This window comes from Empidonax traillii, unplaced genomic scaffold, assembly GCF_003031625.1.
Source record: "Empidonax traillii isolate 1590-97213 ecotype Southwest subspecies unplaced genomic scaffold, ASM303162v1 scaffold1347:size381947, whole genome shotgun sequence".
Classification (NCBI taxonomy): domain Eukaryota; kingdom Metazoa; phylum Chordata; class Aves; order Passeriformes; family Tyrannidae; genus Empidonax; species Empidonax traillii.
The window spans coordinates 289724-317433 of NW_020956540.1; the positions used below are offsets into that span (position 1 = coordinate 289724).

Here is a 27710-nt window from a genome sequence, read left to right on the forward strand (position 1 = left end):
AAAAAAAAAAAAAAAAAAAAAAAAAAAAAAAAAAAAAAAAAAAAAAAAGAGCTGAATTATAACCCCTGATACTAGCTTCAAAGCCAGAATAGTGTGCTGGAAGCCGACATTTTTAATGTGAAGTGACATGGCTGCAACACATTAGTGGGCTCTGTAATGGTGGACGGGTTCCAGTGCTGTGGCTGCACTCCAGACTGCTCTGCCATGCTTAGGTACCACAGCAGGATGCTGGGAGACAGGAACTTCAGCCAGCATTTTCAGACGTTAGTGCTTAACACTGACATAATAGATGCCTCTAAAAAGCACCTTGTTTTCAGAGACACAGACTGTCTAGAGCATATATTGATTGCATGGGAACTGCTGGAGCCCAGCACAGGTTGTTTTTTGGAAAGAACGTGCCTTTGAGTTCAGCAGGCAGCAGGCTCTCCTTTCTCTGGGGGAGTCAGTATCTGAGATACTCTGATCAGAAGACAGACACAAAAGTACTATTGGCTACCCAGGGACTGTGGTAGATACATATTTATGTCCATTTTGGTCTGGCAAGCTTATTAGTCTTGGTTGGATTTAACAGTGTGCCTGCCTCCTGTGGAGCCACCTGAGCATCTCTGCATGCTGCTCCTGGTCCCCAGGCACCTGAGCAGATTGTCAGAGCTTTGATGGACTTCAGCTGGAGGTGTCCTTGGCATCATGCTCCCCACCACCCTCAGCCTCACACAAGGGCATGGATGGTGTTCGAGCCGTCTCTCTGCAGAGTTGGCTCTGACCTATGAGGTTTCTTGGCCATCATTCCATGAGTGGAGCCGTGCAGCCTCCAACTCAAGCCGACCCTGGAAGGTGTCCAGAGGTGTTTGGCGGAGCTGTGCTTTGGCTAATAAGCCCGAGTGGGCCGGACCTGGCTTCGTGTTTCTGACAGAATATGCAGTTTGGGAAACACTAGGATCAGCTGCAGTTGCCTTCTCAGTGTTGAGATAGGGAGAGCAGGAAAACCCAGCTCCACTCTCCAAACCACTCTTGAGCACAGCAACAGCACAATCACTCGCTCTGCCCTTGGGGACACTGCTTCCCTGGGCACAAACTTTACAGCTTGGAAGGGGACACCACCATTTGCACTGAGTTAGCACTGAAATATCAGCTTTTCTTACTTTGCAAAAGTGAAATGCAGCTCAGATTATTCACTTTCAGTAACTCCGCAGAGTTTTCAATCTTATTTTCAGCATGATCAAAATTTGCAATAACTTTCAGTGTTTTCAGCTTATTTTAAGCAAGTTTCAGAAGGTTTTAAAAAAAACCCCTCATGCTTTTGGATAGTTTGTACTTGTTCCTGTTAACCTTTGAGGTTTATACAAACTATGTCCTTTTTTTTTTTTTTTTAACTTCCCATGGCTATGAGGGCAAGAATCTTACTTTTCTTTATGCACTGGTATGACTCCAGCAGCTGAGGCTTTGTGAAGCACCCAGCCATGACCATAATTCAGTTAAATGTAGTGTTGGCTGACTCCGAGCTTTCCTGGCAAGGGCCCAGTGCACTTTCAGTACTGCACAAAGAGGCAAAAAACCTACTTACCCTCATAGAACTGAGCATATTGGGGAAATCCAGCTGCACGTAACCAGTCACAGGCTTCCTTTGCTTCAATTTCTGAGCAAAAAGAGAAAAGAGAAAAAAAGATGACACTTTGTTATTTTGAATTAGAAGTTCTTTTATTACAAGGAAATGACAAAGAGACTTGGTAGTATTGATTTGTTGTTTAAAGAACTGTCATCACTCTGAAGTATTTCTTTGTAGCATCAGAAGAGATTCTCTCATATTCTTCTCATATTTCTCAAAGAAATATGCCTGTCTCCGCAGGACCCTGTGGAGCATATAGCCACTTGGAGACTGGGATGAAGTGTTAACCATTTCCTCACAGCAGAAGAAGTTGCTTAGCCAGGTTTGTGGTCCTGGGACCTATCCTCCCCCAAGAGCAAGTTGTTGGTGAGGGGTGAAGATGGAGTAGGGTGAAAATGGGGTGACTGGGAGCATGCACTGCAATTTTTTTCTGTTCTGACATTTCCTATGGAGGGAAATGCCCCATGAAATCCACTGAAAGCTCTGCCAGGAGAACCTCAGTGCAGATGTAATGATACTGAAGGGACAGTCACACAGTGCTTTCATACCTTTAGCCAGCTCAACTCCATCATGTGGACTCCCTCCATAGTCTATAGAGAGTCAGTTACTTTCAAAGAGTGATTCATTTCACCTTAAAGTAGTGTCTAAAATAGGTGGAATAAACCAACTACCGCCAATGCTTTTCTCTTGTGGCTGCTAATAGAGGAAGAATAAACAGCTACAGGTATGCCTGCAGAGCTAAATAAAATAGACACAGGCAATAGCTTCAAGCACTGCACCCCAGACTGCTCACTCTCTAATTTCACTCCACTTCAGGCCTGTTTTGGACTGTTTCAGTTATCTATCAAGATAAATCTTTTCTTGGGAAGGCCAGTACTAAGCAGAAAGAAGAGGAATCAGTCTATGTCATCTTGTCCTTGCTTCTCTGCTATTTAGAACTATGGACACAGCTGATGCTGGACTAGGTTTTCTCTTTCAAACAGATTTCACGGGGTAAGATGTATTCTACCCCTATGGAAGGGGTGGGGGGGAATTGTCAGCTGGACAAGAGAATATTTTGGGGGTGACAGTAGGATTAGGTGAGCAGGAGGGAATGGAAAAATAATCATGTTCAAGTGGGGGATTATTACAGACCTAAAGACTTTTGTACAGGGGAGGCAGATCCACCCTGTGCAAATACTAAAGAAGCAGTAAATAGATGTCAGGTATGCAAAAACAGAGGATAAATTTCAAAGTCTCTCCAGCAAAACAGACCTTAAGCTCTCCAGTGGTCACACAACAATTACACACCCAGTCTCTGCAATGACAAACACGTATTGACAGAAGGTATCTCAACTTTTACCGAGCTCCAGGGGCTCATTTTGGGGAAAGCAGCGTGCTGGGTCCACCTCTGCCCAGCACCTGCACTGCCTGCCTGTGCAGCTGCTCCCAGAGCAACCAGAGGAACAACTAAAAATAGAAGCTCATCCATATAAATGGAAAACCTAGGAAACATGGAAAATCTGGGAAACATCTCCTTGCTGCCCAAATCTAGATCAGGATCTACTACTTGAACAGTTTCAGTTTACAAGATCGAAGTCAAATCATGTATCTGTACCTCTTACACTTAGAAAATATGAAGAAACAGAGCATGCAGATGTTGAAGAAAGTAGATATTTTATGTTGCTTATTAATCAACCTGAGTGAACCAGTCAAGGGTTTTGGAACATTTGTGGTTGTAAAGTCCAGACAGCCATAGTACAAAACCCTAAATATAAAGCAAGCAATGGAACTGGAAAAAGATAATCAGGCTCTGTTGCTCTTCCATATATTCCACCTTGCATGTGAAAAAAGTTCCAATTCTACATCAGTTTTCTACTAGCATGTATTTTTATAGATAGGAGATGCTGGCATGAACTTTTGCCTGGGTAATTCTGTTCAGATCACTCATCATACTCTGAACGCCTTTACCCAGTGAAGCTCACTGTAAAATTTGCTTTGAACATACTCTGCAGTATATGACCCACACACCTTTCTGATCCCCTACGTAATGAGTCACACGATCAAATTTTGTAGCAGAAACCAAAATTTAGAATACAATGTCTATGTATCAAAAGCCTGATTTCCCAAAGTTGATTAGACAGCCAGTAACAGCTCTGCAATGATCGCAATCATTAGCAGTGCTGAAAAGGATTTAGGTCTTAATTTGCGTTGACATTAGCTCGTGTCAAAGCCAAGAAAAGGAGTACGAAAGTACATTCAGTTCTTGTAATTCCACAAAAGAATAAGCAGCTTTCCTAAAACGTGGCTCTCGCTATTGCACATCTGTGTGCTGCAAGCACATCTCTATTATGTTTCAGTTAGCCTGAGTATTTCTATTAAATGCTTGGAAAAAAGACAAATCTTTATACTTTTTTCTTTTGCTTAATTCAATCTCATGAAACACAGATGAATCAATCCTGTTTCAAAATGTATTTTACAACTGAGAACAGCTGCATGTACATTCTAGCTTCATCTGGAAACACAACTGACAGAGGCTGTGGGTGATGGAGAATGCTACCATTTAATGCTCTTATATGCTTATCATATTTCAGTGTTTTTTTGCAGTTGGTTGCTCAGAGGAGCTTGCTGAGGAGTATTACTGCAGCCCAGATGAGATCTAAAAAATCTCAGGTTGCAATGGGTGAGTAACTGCGGGGAATAACCAAGAAAGTATTTCTTACTCTTTTCTGCGGTTTTTAGTTTTTTGTGGTGATTTTGGTTTGTTTGGTTTTGTTGTGTTTGGGTTTTTTTGTATGAAGCTTTATTCAGTCAAATACCATTGACTAACTTCTGCCTTCAAAACTTTGACTATATCTCCTCAATGAAGGCATCTGTGGAGAGTATTCTCATTTTCTCAATGATTATTTCAGAGTCAGCCTTGAGTAAGATTTGCAAAGCTTCTAGGATACTGGGTCTCATGACAAGTATCAGTGTCCAGTTCCCTCCCATCTCTCTCGTTTTGGTCTTATTCAGAGGAGAGGAGAAGGAGAGAAGTGCAATATGCTGTTGGCACAACCAAAAATATTACTTTTCTCATACAAGTGTATTTCCACTTGCTAAGGGCACCTGTTCCAGCTGGTACCCTCTTGGTCACTCCTATAGTTTAGGTGAAAAGGCACAATCAGGGATTCAGTCCTCAGCAGACATCAAAGGTGATTTCTACTATCTTGCCATGGGCATGTAGTTCAAGTTATAGTTCAGAATGCAATACAGTTGCTTTTATTACTGGATATTGCAATATTTGAAAAATAATTTGAGATGGTAAGTTTGACCTTCTCTTTCTGTGCCCATATTCTAATATCCGTTTTTTCTTACTTGCTAGTTAAACATCAGTTCAGACTTTGAGAAGAGACGTGTACAGCACCATGAAGACCTCACTGAAATTGTCAATGAAGGGTTGTAGAAATACTTTTGGCAGTGTTGGGCCAGTCCTGTTCCCATGCCCAGGCTAATACAGGGGTCTGATCCCACCTGCAGCAGCTGCACTGTCTTGGTGCAACACCAAAGGATGTGGAAAACTATATGTGTTCATAGGTGGCTCCAAGGCAGGCTATCAACAGCACAGAGAAGGGCTGTCATGCTGAGAAGAGTGATTTTAGAGAGGACGTGGCTCAAGGCTTGCAGGAGCCACAGCTCCTCCCAGAAACATGTGAGCCACAACAGACCCATAAGCAGCATCTCCCTTGGCAGGACCAAAAAGCTTTTTGGCACAACACACATGATGGTGGGTTTGTCCTTATGTACTACTACTCTGCTCTGCTCTGCTCTGTTGATGGGAAAAAACATCAGGGATAATTTACTTACTGCTTTCCACTTGCTTGGGCAGCAGTTAACGACAATCATTAGTTATTAAGGCTAGATAATAATTCAGTCACAAATACTGACAAGCATTACTTTGCCTCACAGAACTTGAATCCTAAGGGTGTCTTTTTCAGTTTTTCGCTGAAGCTTGGCACAAAACAAATTTCTCTTTTCCATTTCATTTTTCCACTAGTAGTGAGTTATAACTGAGATTCACATGCACAAAAGCCCTCCAGCCATTTCTGGGGATGATCTCCTCATGGCCTCCATATTCCCCTCATCTACCAGCTTTCCCAGGAGGTATGTTTGAAGTCCATTGCACACAGACATTGCTGCTGTTCTTTCTCACATCTTGCCTCAGAGGCCTCACAGAAGTTGCCTCTGCTTCACCAAAACCTTTCAGTGCCCATAGTGACTAAAAACCTTGTCACACACATTTTTTTATCAGCTAAGACATCTTGGTTTTTCCTCTTTTTCCCCCATGGGATTGTCTCTTAATCTTTCCTCCTAGAGTTGTTCCACTGTGTATTAAATTAATTGTTTATCAGATACTGATATGGTAGCCCAAAGCATATATCATGCAGTGAAGACTGAAGTACAAATCTCTGACCCATTTTTAAAATTTATTTAGAGCAAAATGGGGAGGCAGGTTCACCCAGGAAATGTGACTTGTCTTTGAGTCCATCTCTATTATTGAGCAGGTTTGAGCTTGTTTCCCACAAACAGTGCTCTGGCTATTCTGGGGCTAAAATGGAAATAGTTGCTTGCCATCTTTCCCTCTCTTCCAACACTTTCTCTGGCTCTCCACAAAGTGCTCTGATCGTGCCCAACTTCAGAGGAAGACTCTAGCAGCCAAATGCCACCAAAGGGGACATCCTTGCCCCACTCCCCAGTGCCAGTTGGCTCCTTCTTCTTCTTACTTTTGTGCCATACCAGCTCCTGGATAACCCTTCAGAAATCTTGCTCAACCCCTCCAAGCTGGTAGAAAACTAAGTCCCCAAAACTGAGAATGGTCTGCTGTTGGATTAGCAAACTTGCACAAATCCTCTAAGGGTCCTGTTTAGTCCACATTAGCTCCATTTTAACAAGCCCCCAAAAAACCAAACCACCAGAACAATCCCTCCTCACATGAAAGAGCATCGGACAATTGTCTAAAGTTGTTTGGAGAAAAAAGATCTGTCAAGAGAAAATCACGTAAGTAGTTGAGGTCTCTAGCTATTAACTCACATCATCATCCACAAATATCAATGCAATGCTACAGTTCTTTCCCTTTTCATGTCTAGATATCAGCATTTCATCTTATTTTTGCCTTTCTACCACTATTCCTCTGTCTCTTCTATCTTCCGTTTCTTCTGTTCTGTTGTTTCTCCCTCTTTTTTTTTTTCTTTAGATTCAGATACTCTTTTGCACAATGCAGTGAAAGAAATAGCAACTAGAATAAAAAAGGCACTTAATTACCCCATTAATTACCCCATCTATTGCGTTTATGGCAACTTTATGTGATAACCTTTATTATTCATCTGTCTGTAATAAATCACTGTTTATGCTCACTTTTTATTCCCCCTACATTGCTCACCACTTAAATCTAATTTACTAGATTCAGATAAAATATCTGGGGGTATTAGAGAAAATTATTAATCAAATAATTGGAAAGGAGTGCATTTTACTGTGCCTCATTGCTGAGCTCCAGTGTCCATGTCCATCCCAAGTCAGTCCATAAAGTAAAAGAGGTCTCACCCTTGCAAGTCTTTGGGAGAAGAGTTAACAGCTTGGTGATAGCTCACAGGTTTGAAGGTGGTTAGTCTGGTGTTATTACCCAAAAGTTGAATTAACTTTTCCTCCTTCAAGAGGATGAAAACTGTTGGGATGAGAGTTTGTGCTGCATCTTCCACAACAACCACCACCTGGAATTTTAGGGTCAGTCTGGAGGTTCAGCTCATCCCAGGGTTGAATAAAGTCTTTTACTCTCAGGAGCTGCTGTGGACATCTACGAAAGGTAAACCAGAGAATACTTCTGGGGAGGAAACACTGATCATGTCTTAGACCTGAGGCACGATCAAGGCAGCTGTAGACACTGTGTGGGAGAGCTTCAGCCTCGTCTCACTGGTCCTGGTGTATGAACCTTTCAAGTCACCAACAAGCAATGTCACCACCCTGATATCTTCCCAGTAGAGCACTCAAAAGGGAAGATGGGATCTTTAGGAAAGTTCAGTTCAGGCTAAGGCTGTTTGAGAACAGTTCCAATGCATTTCAGCTTCTTCTTGCAGCCCAGTCTGAGATACTTTAATGTCTGCCGTTACTGTCCTGCCCCTGTATCTCACAGTTTTTAGGATACTTATCTGTGTAACTCCTATCCTTATTTTACAGATGGTGATTAAAAGCACTTCAGAAGTACATGAGCAGCTTAGAGGTAAGGATGGTGGGAAATAGGTGCTTGACTCTTTTATCTGGCTGTAAAAATATGACTACATCACTCCTCTGTTACTAATACCCTTAGAAATCTGGCCTGGACAGTGCAAATTCCAAATTTCTGATACTTAAATGCATCAGTCTACCATTACTCAGCTACTATGTAACACTAAAGGCTGAAAGGTTTCCATTGAATGACGTTTGCAAAGCTTCTTCAGAGATAGAAATTAGATTATATGTAGGGCATAAAGGTGCTAAACTGGAAATAACAGGAACATATTTGTAAATATGAGAAAAGACTTGGTATACATTTCTGTGCAGAGGATATTAGTGTCTCTTAAGTTATTTAGTCGTTTAGCATAATTTGCTGAGAACTCCATTTCTGGGAATGATTTTAGGTAGAGGTCTAATGGTTTACTCCATTCTCTTCCATTCTGTACGACTTTTCCAGAATAATTCCAATAATAACACAACAGCAATTGTACCATGCAGCCATAAAATTACATTTTATAGTACAAATATATAATAAATAAAATAAACCATAAGCACACAATGAATTTATATGATTTTACTACACTATGATGCATAGTCTTCAATAAATCCAGATAATAAGCTTTTCAAAAGTGGAAATTCATTGGAATTATTTTATATCAAGCCACATAGTTACTATTAGAAACAAGGTTATGTTTTGCAAGGAAGGAACAAATAAAATTGTCAAAGTGTTATTTTAAGAGTCCCTAACCTTTTGTGGAATATTGTGGTACTAGTAATAATATGATAAAATATGGACCTTTTAAATTACTGTGGTTGAATATAATTCAAATGTCAATAGAAAAAGATCCTTTCAAGCTGATGAGTAGTTTCTTTATGTGTAATTCTTTACACTTGGTGAATAATAGTCAGATGATGTCCATTCATGCTCTGACTTCTAAGAAAGGTTAAAAGTGAGAAGTGTGATTATTTATGGGCATGAAAAAAAATCTCATATGCTGAGAGATTAAAAGATTGGACTGTTTACCTTGGAGAGCAGATGAATAAGGAAGGGTTATGATAAAAGGGTATAAAATTGGGGTGATACAAAAAGAGGAAATTGGGAACTTTGGCTCACTGTACACACAGTACAAGGACAAGGAAAATAATAAAAAGGGAGGAATGCAAAAGAAGACAGGCAATCTGAACTGATAGAGGATTTTTAAAAAATACAATCTATAACAACAATTACCAAAGGAAACTGGGATCAGGAGATGGGTGTGCTCAAAACTGAGCTGGTGTCTTATCTGACTACTCAATACTACCACCACAGATTTGGAAAATAATTCTCCAGAATGGAATAAATAAAACTGGACTAAAGACAGTGTTATGAGAATACTTTTTCTCAGTTAGATGACCCCATATACAGCACTTCCTTCTCAGCTACTGACATTTCTATTACTCAGACATAGTCTATGACTATGTAAAATGTTTATTTCAATGACTACAATGATTCTTTTGTTTCCTACTGCAATCAAATTCTGCACAGCCCAGCTGGGAGACTTCCTGTCAGTCTTTTATCTTGAGCAAGACTGCATTTCCCAAGGAGAAAGGTGTGTTTTCCAGCAAGGAGTTAGGAACCTAAGTCCCCCTTGGGTGAAAGGATTATACTAGGAAAGGATTATGAATTCCTTTCCCAAATTAATGGGATGCTGGTAAAACTGGTAGACCTGAAATTCATAGCAGGTTCATTAATATTTTTTACACGTAGATATCATCAGAACTAGGTATATAACACAGTGAGTTCCCTCATGCTAATAACAAGACAGTGGCTATGTAGATAGCAACAGGGAAATCACAGTTTGTAGTGTAGGAGAGACCTTGGTACCACACACTACACTCTACATGCTTTCTAAGCTGAGAGGTGACTCTCAGGGGCCATCGAAGCAGCCAGCACACAAAGCCAGCAGGGATGCAGGGACACAAGAAAGACCTTCTGAGGGACTCCTAGTTCAGAGTCATTAGCCAGCTTGCCAGGCAACCATCACTGTTCCTACAAGTCTAGCACAAAATCAACTCCCTAGGGAATTCTCCCATTATGCAGAGTTCCAAGGAACTCCCTCTGGTGTAGGGTGTACAGCACACTCAGGCACCTAGCCATAAGAGTGGAATGAGATTTGGATACCAAGTTGTCTTAACATTTGAAAGTTTCAGACATAACATTAATAACATTGCAAAGATGTTTAATAGAACCAACTGATGCTGCAAATCCCATACATGTTATATGGCTCAGTTATGTGATAAAAACAAGAAATCCAGGCCTTCAAGTGTCCTCTTGAGATTTTTTATTGCTCCTTATCATCATAATTTCTATTTACTGCTGGTTTCACTTTCTCCTTTTCTTTCCATGTCTTCCACTCTGAAGTCAATCAAAACCAACTCTCTTCCATTCTTTTCTCTGACATCTCTGCTACCCAGTCTCCCACACGTCCACTCAGTTTATACAACCCTACTCCATGCAAGGTTGTTTCACATTGTTTAGATATATTCCTTTCAAATTCCTGAAACAGGATTTTCAATCCCTCCTAACCCAAAAAATCCCTCCCTATCTTCAAGCATCACATTGAAAACACTTTTCTTCTTAGCTTACAATTGATTTGTAAAATGCAGCACTTTGTGATGACACTAATAAAACAACAGCTTGCAACCCACATCTCATCTTGAGGCACTTTAAACCATTATAAAAACTGAAGAGAAAGTTATATATAGGGATCACTTCATCCCTGGGTGAAATGCAGCTGTATTAGGATGAAATGTGGCAGCTGCACAAAAGACCGCTCTAGCAGTTTATGACAAGAAACAAGAATACTTTATCCAGCTGCAACTACTAACAGGATTTATGAGATAGATAACATTCACATAGTATATATATATATTGGGAGCTGACAAGGACATCAGGCTCTACTCCATTTAGTCTTGGGAAAAATACTCTGGTATTGCTAATGGATAGAAGTGATTAAGAGCTTGGTTCCCTCCACATCGTCCTTCCCCATTAGGATTTATATTCCTTTTCTTTCCTTCTGACAGCCCCCATGAGTCTTGGCTTAGTATAGGCTTGGAGGACAGAGTACCACCCATCCATTCTTTGGTACCATGCTGACTTTCCCAGCTATTTGGCCTGTCACTCAAAAGCTGAGAACTGCTGACTTGAGAATTAACAGAACTTTGACACATGAGCACTGTATGCCCACTGAAAAATATGTTTGGATAAAGATCTGGAAAATGTGAGTCTTTAAGGAGACTAGTATAAAATATATGGCAATTTTTAATGTGGAAGGATTATCAAACAGGTAGAGAAGAGGTAACAATCCCACCCCTTAGGATCTATTTCAAAACTTCTGATGACTCAGAGTCACTATGGAAAAATTTTGAAAATAGACCCTTATTTTACAAGTGTTTGGCTTTGGGTTCTCAAGAGATCTAGGTGGCACCTAAACTCTGTGATTCTGTGACTCTTTCTGGAAATTTGTAAAAATAGCCCTGAACTGACCCAACAGTAAGAAAGAAAATATCTCCATCAGCAACATCATATTTTTCTTAGCAGAGAATTTCAGCTTCCTTACTGTAAGCTCCTCTACAGCCCTTTTCATCTTGAGGAAAACTAGCACTATTGATTTTGGGACCCAGAGAGTCATGGGAAGGGCAAGCATAACACCAGGGAGAGGAGTAGATAATAGGAAGTGTATATATATATATCAATTTCAACTCCACCATTACTGGAAACTTGCCATAACTTTATACTTGGAATGATAAGTGTTATTATCTTTGCAGCTGGGCTAACTCTTTGATTAGATTGCTAATACTTTAATCACTATAGCAGTAAATTCTTCAGTCTGTACACAAAGTATGTTTCTTCACTGCACATAAATTGCACAAGGTGTTTTGTCTGGTACTCTGCCCTTGAGATCTGATTTGAATTTGGATGCAGCAGATGGACTCCTCTACATGCAGCTTGTAGCTATCCCCTGTCCTTGCAAGGTTTTGAAAAATGTCATCTCTTGCAAGGCAGGGGAGATTTGCAGACAGCCTGAACTCAAGCAGCATACAAGATATACAAGGTCTCTAGAGTGGCCTGACATTCAGAGGGCTCCCAAGAGGATGTAGTGCTGGTCTGAGCATTAGCTTCAGTTCTCATGGGTACTCATAACTCCAATTAAAGACAGAGATTCAGTGTCTCTGGAAGTCAGGGTTTTCAAGCTCAGTGTCCTAAACTGGAGGTCAAGTTTCAGACTTCAATGCCTTGCTTAGATTTTCCATAATACCCAATGTGGTTTGCATGTGTGCGGTACTGAAATTAATTGGTCAGACAGTAATTGGAGCTCGTCAGATGAAAAGCACTATGGAATGCAGGAGAATGCTTCATGTTATAATTTGAGTGAAAACATAAACAATACCCCAAAAGATAGATGCTGTCATCATAAACTTTCTCTGAATTATGCAGATAAGTAGAACAAAACCTAATTCCTTATCAACATATTAATTATTCTTTGATTATGCCCTTCATGTTCTGTAGATGTTCAAATTACATGTGGGCAATCAGATATATATCAGAGAAACTCTACCCATCTGAGGTGGTCTTCATGCTGTGAATTTATATTAAACACTGAACATTAATATGAAAGTAACTCTCCTTGGAGATAATACTTTGATGTATTAATAAAAAGACTTCTCAGTTCTGTTTATCATAAATCAAGATTAAAACACTTTCTTTTGGAGTTCTGGGTGAGATGAGTAATTTGTAGTGCAAAAAATGTTGATAAGATACAGCACATACAGCAGAGCTTCAAATATTGAATACTGAGTTCCAAATCCATGGCTTGTGCACAGCGAATGCAATGCAAAGTGCTGAGCTCCCACCTGGAATTATCAGTATTACCTGCCACTATCAGCTGATCAACGCTCCAAGCAGATCTGTTTTTAGATCCCACTGTTTCCCTATTAGCTGTTTTTGTGAAAGGGCCTACTGAGAAAGATTTCCTGTGTATTTCTCATGAAAAAATTGAACCCTGAACAGCAGAATGTCACTTAGTCACACAGTTTGTAAGAAGCTGTCATCTACATACATTCCAGCAACAAGAGGGCTGATGTTATCCTGATAGTACAGGCAAGAGCTGTACCTACAGACTCAGATGTCTTTTTTTTATTCACAACCATATCGTAATTATTATCACTGAAGTATACCAACATTATTAAAATTTCATCGTGCCATAGTGAAAAATCATTTATAAAATGAAGGTTAAGATTATTTGTGGATAGCTACTATTTTATTATTATTATTATTTCTGAGAGGATCAAACACCCATATCCGTTTAATGCTTTTATCCAGCTGCTGTTTACTATAAGAACATTATTAATGAGAGCTGCCAGGATGTCTTTTATGACTGTATGAAGAAATGAGAAATCAGCAAATCATTACTAAACACAAATTATTACTTTCTTTAACTGGATATTCTGAACTTGATCTATCTTCCTTTCTGGAGTAGAATGGATCGATCCTATGTCAGTGTCCAATGGGATGTAATAAACTGGCTCTACCATGAGCAGGAATTGGGACAGATGACCTCCATTGTCTGATGGTTCCACTACTTTTAAAGATTATTTAAGACACAGAAGAAAAAGCATGTACTTCTGTAAAGATGTTACTGTGAACTAAATTTTACCCTTTGCTTTGACTATGCGGTGCTGTAAGAACAGTCCAGCCACATTAATGCGTGTTTTAGCATGATCTAGTCCAGAGCCACTAATTACATGGCTGTGTGCTGTAGAGTCATGAGAAACAACAAAGAGATTAAAGGAAACAATTACTCACTTACCAAAAAAAACCCAACCAACCAAACAAAAAAACCAACTTTCCTCACTCTGTTTTCACAAAAGCACCCATTTTTATGAAAGTGCCTTCCAAACACTTCTCTCCAATATGTAAACAGTACTAAACGTGGGAAAACCAAATTAAAGGTTCTTTTTTTACAGAGCAGTGGAGCTACTGTTCAGACAGCTGTTCAGTTTCCATCATCTGTCACATGATGGAAATTGTATTTAATTTTACTGAGTAGATATAGATAACTTTCAGTATCAAAGTGGTGAATTCAAAGGCCAGAAATTCAAGGATATTTACATTTATGAACCGGTAGGGTGCAGATCTTAAAAGATGTTCAAAGCATTTAACTCTCATTTGTCTTCTCTGGCACCTTTGATTCTGATTCACCCAATCCTGCCTTCTACTACCAGGTGGCTGCAGACCATTTTCTGTGCAGTCCGGCACATAAACATCTAAATGTTTTTTGAAAACTCAAAGGGATGATACAGAGCCAACAGTTTCACCAGTGAACTGAAATGTTTTGGATATGTGAACTAACAGAATTCCATGATTTTTCTTCACACAACTCATTAGAATGTTTCATTTATTCCCCTTTAGAATGAAAGCTGCAGTCCATATGGCTACAGAGCAACACACAGAAAACAGGCTAAAGTAATTCCTACATGATAGTTGTACATAAACATATATTCATTCATACTGGAGGGAGGAAGGAACAGAACTCTTTGCAATGTTGGTATAGTTATTATTTTTAGCCTTTTGGCTGAAGCCTCTAGTTTCCTTTCCATACATTTTTAAATAGAAGGTTGGGGGAGGTGGTATGTGCTCCTTCAAGTAGAGAACAGACTTTTAATGTAGTGAAAATACTGGTTTTCCGTTCTGCAGCTCACCTAGGTCTGTTTCCATCTAATAAAGCTGTTGTACAAAATAACTGTTTCCTATAACACAAAATTCTGCTATGGCAGAAGTAACACTGGGTATCCACAATACTGACACTTCTAATTTTCTTACCCTTGTTACACCACAGATCAAATGGAAGCCAGTTTCTTAGGAACTCTGTAATTACTTGACAATGATCATTGCCAGCAATACAGCAAAGTTAGCAAAGAACTTTAAAGTTAGCAAACACCACCCAGGACTAACAACACTCTACACTGTTTTTTACTGTTGTTTTTAGCTAAAAGCAGGAAAGGCATAAATTGGTCTTTTATCAAATAGCATGAAAGACCTTAGATAAGTTAGATGTCTGCAGTCATCACTCTAGAAAGCTGGACTCTGGCCTCCAGCTACATGGCATATATTACCCTGAAAGAAGACAACAGGAAGGCTGGAGACCTACCAGTGCTTGTTCCCTGCTGGTACCAGAGAGTGGATTTGTGGGGTACACATCGAGAAACACCAAAGCTACTGAAGGAAGCACAAGCCTCATACTTTCATGTCGATGCCTCTTGCTGGATAACAGGAGAGAATACAGAAGAATTGGCTCTGCAAATGTCAGTGAAATACAGACCCTGTCACTTTTTAACTTGCTGGATGAATTTCAACTATTTCTTAATCTTCTCGTAGCTGATGGGAAGTCAGTTGGACAATTTCAGTTGCCATGTAATGGATAGAGTCCCTTTGCTCTGACTGCTGGAGAGCACATTCCCACTCATCTGAATCATTACTTGCCTGACTGCGGGCAAAGATGGTTTGGTCTCTAGACAGTGCTAGCAGCTAGATATTTGGAAAGTAAGTGACTAATCCTTTGCTCAGCTAAACTTCTGGTGGGAAATGAGACACATCACTTAACACTTACACTTCAGTTTGAAAAGGGAAAAATTATTCTTCCCTCCTTGAAGCAAAATTGTGAGACTCTTTATGTTAAAGTGTGTACTATGCTCAAAATATGCTCAAAGTCCACGAGGGCCACATAGTTAGCTTGCATGAGGTGGTCTTCCTTCCTCTACAACTCCAACAAATAGTTAGCCTCTCAAACTAGAGAGATTATCCTACAAAGGATTTAATCCAGGCCTTTGCTGATCTCTAAACTTACTTACTTTAGAGCAGCATCTGCCCATAGACAAACACAAGACACTTGCCTTTACAGCAGATATTTCCCACTTGGAGTTAGAAGTTATCTTAAGCCATGACCTGATTCTGGATCAGTTAGAGAGTATTCACCAGGAGATCAATGAATGTAACTAAACACTATAGTTTAAGGTCAGTTTAGTCCAAGAGAGAGGCTAGTGAAATAAAAATAAACAAATAAAGATCACAGGTTTTTATAAAAACCAAGAAGAGTGCTGAAGTACGCACTTGAAATATTTTCTCTGAACTCTGCAGCGCGGCTGGCACAGCACTGCTTTAACACTTGGTGCCAGTTCAACGTGTGCTACATGGATGCATCAAGGTCTGCATACATACACTTGCCAAGTAGAATGACAGAGGTAATATGATTATTTTTGAAAAACAAAGTGTTTATGGCTTGCTCGGTTTCATAATCTTCAATAGTCACAGTGTGTCACTCATGGGCTTGCAACATATTCCCTCTGAACAGAAGCTGCTTTGTGCTCACCACTGAAGAAGCATGTGCTGTGCGACTGCCATACTGTATTTTGGCAGTAGCTGTTAGAAGTAAATTTACAGAGGATTAAGGAGATGGAAGGCAGCGTGCCTCACACTGTAATGCTGCAAAGCATTAAAATACACTGTTTAAAGAAGAGACGAGAGATGGCTGCTGTTCCAAATCTTGAGGCCTGAGGTTCAGCTTGTTTTGACCAAATTTCCATTTGGTCTTTGAGAAGACTCTAAACAACAGCAGCTGCCCTTGCCCAGAAGGGGTGTGTGAGGACACCTCCCTCCTTTGGACGTCACCTGCACTGCAAGGTGGGAGCCGTCTGCAAGGCCACAGGGCCACTCAAACCTGCTCCAGCGGGAAGATCCTGCCAGCTGATGTGCTGCCTCTGAAATCAGCTTGGGGCCCTTCCCCCTCTCCAGATGTGCTCCATGAAGAGCCAGATCCAGGGGCTGCTCTGGCTTTATGTCCCCTCAAGGCCAGGAGAATGAAAGTATGCGCTGAGGACATGAGACATTTTTGGCTGTCTGGAGCTAAAGTAATGGGATATGCAGATAAACACAAAGATTGAAAATTGGTTGTGTATACTTTGCAGGAAATGGCAAAGTACTTTATTTTCCAAGTATATTCTTTTTCTAGACTTGACCTTGGTCTGCACTTTTAAGAATCTGACATTTTTTGATGGTTTATTTCACTTTCAGATTTTGGCAGGGTCTAGCCTCAGATATGCCAGAAGTATGATGAGATAAGTTATTCTCCAGACAGAAACAGAAGCAGAAAGCAGGCAGTTGCCTACAAAAGATGGTCTCTCCTACAGATTTCACCATAAAAGATGCCTGGCTCAGTTTTTGAATGGAGAAGCCTAAATCTGACAATGAGATATCAAAATGGGAGTTAAAGGTTTTAAATAACCGCCTGAGAGCCCATGTGTTGCTTCAAAACTTCCAGTTAAAACTGAAGACACAAAAAGGTATTTTGATTTAGGAGATGGACTATATTTTGTGGTGTTATTTTACCCTGTAATCGTAATCAGAAGCCCAGGGCCCACAGTACTCTGTGGCCACTGCATTATTCTCTGAAAGCTTACTTATTACTACAGAATCACATTGGTATACTGAAAATTACAGCTCCGTATTTTCTGGTACAGCTTCATCTTTAAGGACAAACTATAACCTGAACAAAGTAGCTTGGACATCACTGCTTTACCTGCACTGGAGGATGTGCAGGGAAGGCAACACTGACAGAAGGTGGAAATTATAACAAGGATGCTCCATTGTCTGACTCTGATTTTGGGAACAGAGTTGGGGCTTTTGTTAATCCTTCTGTAACTCCAAGCTAAAGTCAATTTGAGGCTGCTAAAAGTAGCCTCAAAATTGAGACTACAAAGCTATTATTTGTTGAATGTATTTCAAAGCATTTCTTTTTCATTGTTTACTGATCTGGCCTTTCCTCATAAGGGGTAGAAAAACATAATGAATGCTTATCACCTGCAAGCTTGAATCCCCCTGGAAAGAACTTTTTTCAGGAAAATGTTATTGTGGTGAGAACTTTCAGGGAGTGTTGGGGTTTTAAAGTTTCTCATGATGTTTTGCATTTTTCTTCTAAATGAACAGGAAAAAACTCATCTGGCTCTCATTTGAATTCTCAATAGACTTTAGAAAGGACATTCCAACCAGAACTGTGTTCCTACACCTAAAATCTACATGGGAATGATGCTGCATGCTTGTCTTAAACCAACAACAGCCAAAGGAATCAGAAGCTAAGGTGGGGTCATCAGAATACCCGCTTGTTCCACACAACAGTAAGGAGCAGAGGACTGGTTTACAGTCCAGGCTTCAATAGAACATACCAGAGCTTAGCATTAAGCATGTGCTTAAATATCTAGCTGACCTGATTTCATAGCAGCCATTCTGTCATCCATGCAGAATATTTATTTACATAAAGGATGGTAATCATCTCACCTATTTGCAACTGCATTGGAACTATTAATCCTAGGTGCTACTGAAAGCTAGGGAGAGAAAGAGGTACTTCCATTAAAATATTTATCTTATCTAAAAGTTAACGTCTGAAAGAGGTAAAATGGTTTGTGCCCAAAAAGTGCTCATTCTTCTCTATGGACTATACAGAAAATTTGGGAAGAGCAGGCATATAAAGTTAGAGAAATTTCCAGTGAGATTCTTCTTTAGGCATCTCCTATTACTATACTGTGTGACTTAAGGTCTCTAATTTCACTTTTTTGCACCTGATATTCTCTGTTTGCAGTGATGGCATAATGATCTGTATCCATGTTTGCAAAGAGATTTGAGATTTATATAGGAATATTTATATATTCCTATGTAGGTTCTCAGTGTTTACCACAAAGAGTATGTATTTCCCACACAAAGCATGTCACTGAATTAGTTACTTGACCTCAAAATCCACTAATCTGAAACACAAACAAGGAAGTAAGTACTTATGTTGTTCACCCCCTAATCACCACAGTGCCTTATTCACCAATTCACCTGCTGCTTTCCATAGGATACATGTATACCTCATCAGAATTAAGTTACACTTATCAAAATTCTTCCCCACCCCAGCTGGTACTATACAATCTTGGTATTCAGGTTTTCTTAAGTGTTTTACAAGATGAAGTATCTCAAACTTGTAAACTTCCAAGTACTTCCAAGTTTTAGAATTTGCCTGATTTTTTTTTCCCTAAAAATGTGTGCTGCTGCTGGGCAAAGATGCTACCTCGAAGTACAGAGCTGGTTCTAAGTTAAAGTCAGGTTGAGGGCAGGTCTTCCCAGACAGATGGGTAGGCATCTCCACTTTCCATCTCCTTAAGAACCCTGTTCCTAGCTCTCCTTAGACATAAAAAGTGAATGGATTGCCCAGTGCACAACAGAGACTACCATGAGAATGTGATCCTGGAAGGGCCTCACCAGAGGACTCTTGTAATTGATGTGAAGACAATAAAACCGATTTGTGGACACATCACTCGGTACCGTGCTTGCTGTACCAGTTTCCTAGAACTGTTGTTGATTGCCTTCTTTCCCAAGCTTTTCTCCTCTCTCGGCTTAGAAACTCTGGAAAGAATCTTGTAATAGCAATTTGCTTGTGACAAATGCCTGTTTGGCATGCTGTGCCGCACTCTTACACAAATAAACAGGGAACACGATGTAACACCACAGCAGCAGATTTAACTAAGATCCAATTGTATTTGGTGCCATCTGAATGTGGGAAGAATGTTCCCTTAAATGAAAAATCTTCAACAGAAAAACAAGTTCACCCTTCACAAGTATGTACCACAACATAGGACAATACATCATCTTTGACTTATGACTTCATTGGTAAGAAATTGGCCTAGCATTCTTCCTCCAACAGGCAGCTGTGCTCTCTGTTATATTGTTCCTTCTGCACAGCTCTGAATTTTGAATGTCTTTTAGAGCTAGTATGAAGCCACTCTTTGCTGGGAAGTGGTAGCCTGTCCAAAACTGACTCTCTCAAGAATCACCAGGGTTAGGATGGGGGGACACTACTGGCTCTTGATTTAGACTATGAGATTTCAGGCAATTAGAACAAATAGTTCATATTTCAAGGTGTAATTCATGTGTTTAACTGTCTCACTCTTCCTGAGTTCCTCACCCCAAAAGCTCAGTGACAGCCTGAGTAAATGCTTTGACTTGTAACACAGTCACCTAAAAAAATTAATGATGATTTCTTTTCCCAAAAGACTTAAGGACAAACACATTTCCAACATCGGGGCCTCTGAAGAGGAAATACCTCAGGGAGAATATCGTTATTAGGTGACAGTGAGCAAATGCTTAAGCAGGAGTGATTGAAGCAGACTGAGTACCCAAAGGATTTAATGAGCAGCTTGAAGGAGTTGATGACCTGAGGCATAGCCTCAGGTCATTAAACCTCAAATGGTTATTATTCCCCAGAAAATGCTTTCTGTCGAGGTCATTAGTGCTATTATACAGTGAAAATTGAGGGTGTATTGAGAAATTTGCATTTAGCATATTTGCAGGAGAAATAATCTCAGTGAGCAGGGGCAGGTCATTTCTAGAGGATGCTGCAGTGTCCACAAGCCACATGGCTTGCCTGAACTTCCATGTCACCCTGCAACATTCCTAAGCAGAGTTGAACTTTTGCAGTGTTACTACAGGAACTTTATCATGCACTGAGCACTTAAATTAGCAGTTTGGCATTAACTCCAAGGGATAACATTAGCTGAAGCCCCTCCTGCTTAGCATATGTTTTTATGCTGGAGTCCTGCCCTACTGCTGTCTCTTTTAGAATAAAACAAGGAAATCTGATTCAACTGCTGTGTTCACTGGTGACCGTGGCATTTGATTGAAACTGTACATGTGTTAGGATCACTACCCTTTTCTGAGAGTTTCCTAGGATAAAAGTCTTACTGCATCTCACTGCCTTCAAGCAGAAATACCTGGAACCAGAACAAATATGTCCACTGGTGCCTGCGGGGTTAAGGCCAATTGATTCACCAGCAGGCAGGGAAGGACAGTAGGTGGTGAAATCCCAGTCTGGGATTTTCTTCCTAGACTCCATCTCTGCATGGGGCAACTTGTGAACAAAGTCTCAGCTTCACAGTCATTGCCATCATCTTCCCATTAAGTATGGAAAGTGTTGGTGCATGAATCCTGTGACTTTCTATAAATAGGGTCTATAGTCAGATAGTTATTTGTTTTGTGTGTTTTGTGAAGCTAATTTTGAATTATGTTTATTTACAAGGGACCTGGAGATCTTTGAGTTTGTAACTATTATATTATAATGATCAGTGCTTGATTTTTAAGGCAATGCAACAGATTGCAACTGCCTAAATCTGTTCCTTCTGCTCTAAACAAAGTAGGAAAACCAGAAAATTGTTACATAGTAGGATCATTTTGATTACATCCCTGAGGATGATTTAGCATCCCAATTATGCAGCTGTCCAAATTAAGAGAAATCTTTCTTTATTAAAGACCCTGAGGCGATTTAGAAAGCAACAGTACATTATACTAAATAAAGAGAAAGAACAAAAGGACATTACGATCTATTTAATTCTTCTGACAATGTCTGCATTAAATGATCAATGCTTAAACATGCATTGATATTTACTGTTTCATTAAGTGTCCTCACATTCATCAGCATCAGCTAATGCATCTTTCACTAAATGGAATTTATGCAAATGTTATTTCAATTACATGCTTCTACATAGGTGTCAGGAACATACTCATCTGTGGGGAGCTGGAAGGTAAATTCACTGTTATATTTTTGTCTGATTGGTTTCCTGAAAGATATTCATTGAATGAAACTGGTAAATTACTGGAGTACAGAAAAATACTTTATATAATGATACTAAGAAAAAACACCCTTGTAGGATATGACTGCATGTTTTTTGCATGTATTTGGGTCCTTATTTTGTTAAGCATATCATAAATATGTTTGGGCAGTGATGCTGTAAGAAATGAAATTACACTTTTAAAATATAAAAAGTGAAGTTTCACTTTAAAAATAAAAATATAGCTGAATATTTGTAGAAGGAAACTTTTGCTTAATTTATATGTTAGACACTATTCCAAATACCCAAAAAAGAACTGTATACATGTCACAGTAAAGAAAATTTTATTTGGCAGTACTGGCTTAGACATGGCTGTGAAGCTATAAATCAGATTAAAATACATATTTGGACACTAAATTGTTTTTGGACTTGGAAAATTCCACTAATGCTATATTATTATAGAAGTAGATCCCTGCAACATAGATCGCAATCAAGCAATACATGTAAAGTCATTTTCTGCTGAAGAAAAGATGAATTTAAGCTCCTGATGTAAGGAGTCCAATGTGCAGTTACATGCTGTCTTGTCTAAGATCGTTTTTCTGATCGAGATTTTCAACATATTTTTGTCACAGAAATTACTGCACCTAAAAAGGTCTAACATTTATTTCCTTCCTTGCTTTGCTGGATTGTGCCATAAGGCATGCATTGAACTATTTACATAAGAAGCAGATTTGAAAAAGAACCACATATCCTTTATCACTCCTGTATTTTCAACAAAATAGAAAATTTCTTATTGCTGGGCTTCTTTTCCCTCTTATTTTCACAATTCTCTCCACCTGTGTTTTTGATTGTCTTGGTTGCCTATCCCCCTAACGCTCAGCATATTTCAGTGAATCTCTGTAAAATTTCATTCCTCCATGTGCTCTGTCACTGAATTTAGGAAAATGCTGAGCTCCACTGCCTGTGAAAGCAGACCCATTTTCTTCAGTGGATCTTATGCAAACACAGAGTAAGGAATAACTTCACAATACCACAATCTGACTCATATACTGGGACTGATAATAAGTGTAGCTACATCCCGTAAAATGACCACTTAAAATAAATAAATAAATAAATAAATAAATAATTTGACTGGGCTTTTTCTCCTCCCAAGAATGACCGTGCTCATTTTTATCTTAAAAGGACTTAATCTACAAAGTTGAAATAAACCCCAGAAAATGAGGCCTAAGTGGAGAGTGAAAGTTCATCTAATCCACTCTGCAAAACCTGGAGGACTAATATTTACTCTCCCTTAGAGGAATCCTGGATTCAGGCAACTTCCGAGGTACACCTGACTAAACAGGTTGCTTTGGTCTCAAACCAGCTAGGTGACAAATTTACAACTCTTGCTGAAGTAGATGTTTTGATGATACAGTTCCAGCTCTGTTCTCAGGTGGAGACATTAACGCAAGCACTGTGAGGCTGGAATGCAGTGCTTACTTTTTCAGCCCTTGCATTTAACTTCCTCTGGATTGCCACACCTGTAGCTATTCAGCAGAAATTCAGTAAACTTCTCTCCTCTTCCTGCAAACAGTATCTTATACTCTTGTGATGTTGGCATCTCAGCATTATTTACATCCCTGCTTAAGAAATGGTACTATTTCGTGCAATGCTGCTTTCCATGGTGTGTAAGGGGTGCTGGATGATAACTTCAGCTGCAGAGCCCAGATTAGTTAACCCTCACTTCTGAATATGGAAGAGCAGATCCCTCCAAACTATCACAGATTTATTTGGATCAGAGGTCTACAGAACTACAAGTTTCAGAGGGCAGAAGAGCGGATTCCAGGAAAGCAAACCACCAATGAATGAAAAGCTAAGAATACATTTGTGTGAAGCATAGAAGAGGGAATTGCAAGTTCCTCAAATAACACTGTTTAACAGTATCCCGTTGGGGTGAAACTATGTACTGCAGTGACTATGAGTAACTGTGAGTACTTCGGTCATGAGAATGTGGAGAATGTGATGGATTATCATGAAAGTCTACTCTCAAGACAGAAATATTTGCGTCAGGCAAATACTGATCTTCTAAATAGCCCATAGTTATCCTGTATAGGGCACAAAGAACAAAAAGTGTGTCTGACCAGCCAAGAGTCTGTTTTTTCAAATAAAGAAATTCCCTCAATTATAATCTTTGTGATAAGTAGCTCTCCAAAACAATATTTCACAAAATATGAACATTTACATCAAACACCAGACATTTTCACTACTAATAAATAACCTAAAGAGTACATTCCTATTTAGTATGAGTAAAAACATCAGAATTTAGCTCTAAAAGCTTTTGTATACAAAGCCTTGTGAACACATCACAGATAATGATGACTCCTCTGCTACTGTGAAGAAAAATGTTCAAATATATACTTACTTATTTATAACTGTTTGAAAAGATTGACAGGATTTGAAGAACAAAATCTCCCTATGTTTAACCAAGTCTCTACATTTAGCTGGTGTCTCTGCAATGTTCATCATACGTAAAGTAGAAAAGAAGGATTAATTAGTATTACCTTGCTGTAAAATTATTTTCTTCAATCTCAGAGCCTGAGCACTAACACTCCCTGATGACCTCCTAAAGCATCATTGCAGAGATCGCACGCCTCCTCAACGCCTCCTCTTTTTTATTTCCTTTCCTTTAGAATATTATAAGGCTGAGGTAATAGCACACAGAAAAGATGATAATTAGTTTCTCTTCCAATGCAGATAGGCTTTGAAGCGATGCAGTCTAGGCCTATCCAAAAAAAAAAAAGGATTTTTTTTGAAAACATTTCAACTTACACACATTGAGTGTGAGCATTACCAAAGGCACCTCCTGTACCACTAAACAGAGGCAGATCTGTTTCCTCACTTAATATCTGTTGACTCAGTTTTATGCTTCAGTTTACAGGCTGTCTCAGTAGCTCATCCTACGTGCAGTGAACAGAATCCAACTAGAATTTGCAGGGCATTGCATGAAAAAATCCCCAAATGTCTTCCACTATTGTTTTCCAGTTTTAATGATGAGGAAGATGTCGCTGTGGTCAGAGAGGAGAAAAATACAGATGCAAAAAAACCATTTAGAAGAGTAGCCCTAGGAAAAGCTGTTGTTTGAGTGTCTGTCAGGGGGATCAGGTACAATTGCTCTGCTTCATTAATTTTTAATTACATATGGCAACTGGCCTCAGAAGTCTCTAAGACTTTATGACGCCTTGAAATGAAAAGGGCAAAATGCTCTCCTCTGTCATTCTGGAACACATCAGGGCATTAGCATCTGTGGGAAGTGTAAAAACCCCTCTAAAGCAGCCTTGAAGAGCTGTACGCTAAGAGAGCTGCTTGTGAGACCAGTAGCACCAGCTCATTTTTACCATGATGGTACCACACCCCTAAGGCAAACATTGCTTACAGGAGATGCAGAAATGAGAAAGGACAGCATCACAAATGAAACCTCAGGAATGTTAAGAAGGAAGATTATCCTTAACTGAAAAATAATACACAGAATTACTGTGGGGTTTTACCTTTATTTATTTAACATTTATTTAAGAATTGTTTTATCCACAATTATAAAAAATTTGTCTGATATTTAGATCCAATCTGCCAGACACCTCCTCAAGTAATTTTCTACTGGAAGTACCTGCAATGGCCACCAAGCAATAATAATACACAGTACTGCACATCTGCCTTGACTCCAAGCTGTGATCTATATAGCTTGTTGTGCACAACAGAGGCGCATCCTTTCACAATACTCATAGGGACTTCTAGTTAGGGACAAATTCCTTTGATAAAAAGCCCAACTGGGTATATTTGGAAACAATTTTAGTTTCAAACCTTCTATTTCTCCTAAAATCCTACATCCTGACCATTGTCAGAATCTTTTTCTAAAAAGCAGACCCCAGACTGCCAAACCTTACTTTAGTTATCTTTTAAATGTTATCTAATAAAAAGGTACATGGAATTAACTGTTCTTTTTAAAGGTGGCAAAATAGGAGATGACCAAAACAATTGTTACTTCATAGGTGCAATGCAGTGATGTAATATTAGCCATCTGTATAGCTGTTTACTATGCTTGACAAGCTCAGACCAAATTCATCACTGGCTATCCATTGCTGGGCTGGAATACATTAGGGATGAATCGGTAGGGTGAGTCCTTCATTTCCCTTACAATGATGAGTTGCTCAACAATTTTTCACTACAGTAATTTAAAAAATTTTACAGCAAACCTAAAAACGTATTCCTTTTATGTCTGCCTCCACAACACAACTCCTAGAGCTTTACCTACTGATTTCCTCATGTTTTTAATTTATGCATGCATTACAGTATATTTGTTCTTTTGCTTAATAAAGAAATATTCATAATATCTGTCTCTCTGAGACACCCTCCTGCACCCCAATATAGTGTCAGAATCTATTGGCCAGTTTCAGCCAAATCTGACAGGTGGAGCCAGATCTCAAAGATACCATGTTTTAGAAAGGCTGATGTTGAGTAAAGTACACAAATTAGCATTCCAGTAAGGGAAAGGTATTTGTGGGGTGACCCACTATCCATGCTGAGAAGCAGCAGACGGTTGAAGAGTACACTGCAGTCTGCATCAGCATCACTGTATGTACCACTTCCCTTACAAATATTTAAGGGATGGGAGAGAGATCTGGAGAGTGACATGGCAGAGGGGAAGTAAGGACTTGGTTTCAGTGAGGCGAGGTAAAGGAATCCAAATCCGTAGGAAACTAGGCTGCACTGCTGACCGTGCTCAGAAGGCAATTAAGTTAGTTCAATTTTAAAGTAGTCTCTAAGATGGAAATAAAGGTCAGCTACTACTCATCACTGGGCAATGGGCTGCTCCAACTTTTGGCAGCTCCAGAATGACTCATGCAAGGAAAACATCACTGCTGCATTCTTCGCCAGTGTCGCATGAGTGACCACATAAATGTCCTCACACTGTACTCATGATACCCTCACAGCATAATATCCTCACACTGTACTCAGCCCAGTCCCTCCCTCTGCTTTCTTCTTGAGAAACTCCAAGAGAAAAAGATACTGCGGGGATGCGGCACTGAGCAGGAGGTCTGCAGTCTACCCCTGCCCTGAGCTACGTAAGTGTCTAGGTCCAAAAAGTCTCTTAAAAGAGTAATTTGCAAGAAAGGACCCTGGAGCATCGTATTTCCAAGTGCTACAGATCTACTAAGTTCCACCACTAATGTCTCTTGAAGATACAACCAAAAATGAGGACATAATCATGCCCACATCAGGCCATCAAACAACTAGCCATTCCCTAAATGCACATCAATTCCAACATCACTGCAGACCCATCCTCTGTTCCACAAACCATGTCACAATGAAAGGGTGTACAAAGCCCAACTTCTATTAATACCAGCCAAAAATATGTAATGCGTTTATAAGAACAAAGCTTTTACTCAGCATTTTTTGTGGTGTGAAGAGAGAAATTTGCACAACTCTTACTATTATTTATATTTCATTACAAATCTCAGCCAAAATCAGAACCTTGTAGCAGCCAGTGCTGCTCAAATGTTTAATGACAAACTAGCTGGTGCCTTACAGAGCTTACAGTCCTCACAGACAGGCAGAAAAGGAAAGGGTAAGAAACAAAAGTGTGGAGACTTACGGATGGTCATCCTACGAAGGGATGAATTTAGCTCCTCCGAGTTAAATGTAGAAGATTTGAGCTCATCTCACTCAGATCAAGTAGAGGCCAGGACTGTCTCTCTCTGGGGGGAGTGCTCTAATTCTTGGGTTATTATGCAAGAGGAAGATAAGTCACATCCATCTCCAAATGAGTAAAACCCAACTGCATGGAGCTGCCAGCATTTATTTCCTATTGTTCCTCTATAATCCCAGTGAAAGAGGTATTTACTTGAATGAGGTGGACTGAATCATCCTCTGGTGGGTGGATGGATGGATGGAGAGGGGGGAACAGACCTCCCTCCTCAGATCTACACTAAGAGCTGCTGCTCTCCTTAGACTGTATAAGGAATTTAAGCAGCTATGACAAATTGACTAGACCATCTGCTTAACCCCAGGTACCTAAAAGCTTAAATTAAATGGAATGGGTTCTCCACAAGACACATGGCCTCTCTAGCAAATGCCAATGTTTCTTGATTTTTCAGACAAATACCATGGTATTGCTAATTATAGTGGGCCAGACTTTCATGTGGAATAAATGAGTGTTGTTGCTGCCAAAGACTGG

The 27710-nt window shown here is 39.7% G+C and overlaps 1 protein-coding gene across 2 annotated transcripts in view; it reads right to left on the minus strand.

The window, feature by feature from the left end:
* The window catches only part of STARD13 (StAR related lipid transfer domain containing 13), a 117197-nt gene that overhangs the window by 37564 nt on the left and 51923 nt on the right, over positions 1–27710 (minus strand). The window contains exons 1-2 of one of the 2 annotated variants that reach the window (XM_027906732.1): positions 15022–15061; positions 1565–1636 (exon numbers count right to left, since the gene is read on the minus strand). Coding sequence is in view for 1 of the 2 variants with exons in the window: in XM_027906731.1 (XP_027762532.1) it covers positions 1565–1636 (72 nt within the window). In the remaining variant the exon portion in view is untranslated. Of the gene's footprint in view, positions 1–1564; positions 1637–15021; positions 15062–27710 lie in introns of those variants that run through there. The other variant, XM_027906731.1, reaches the window with a different exon arrangement.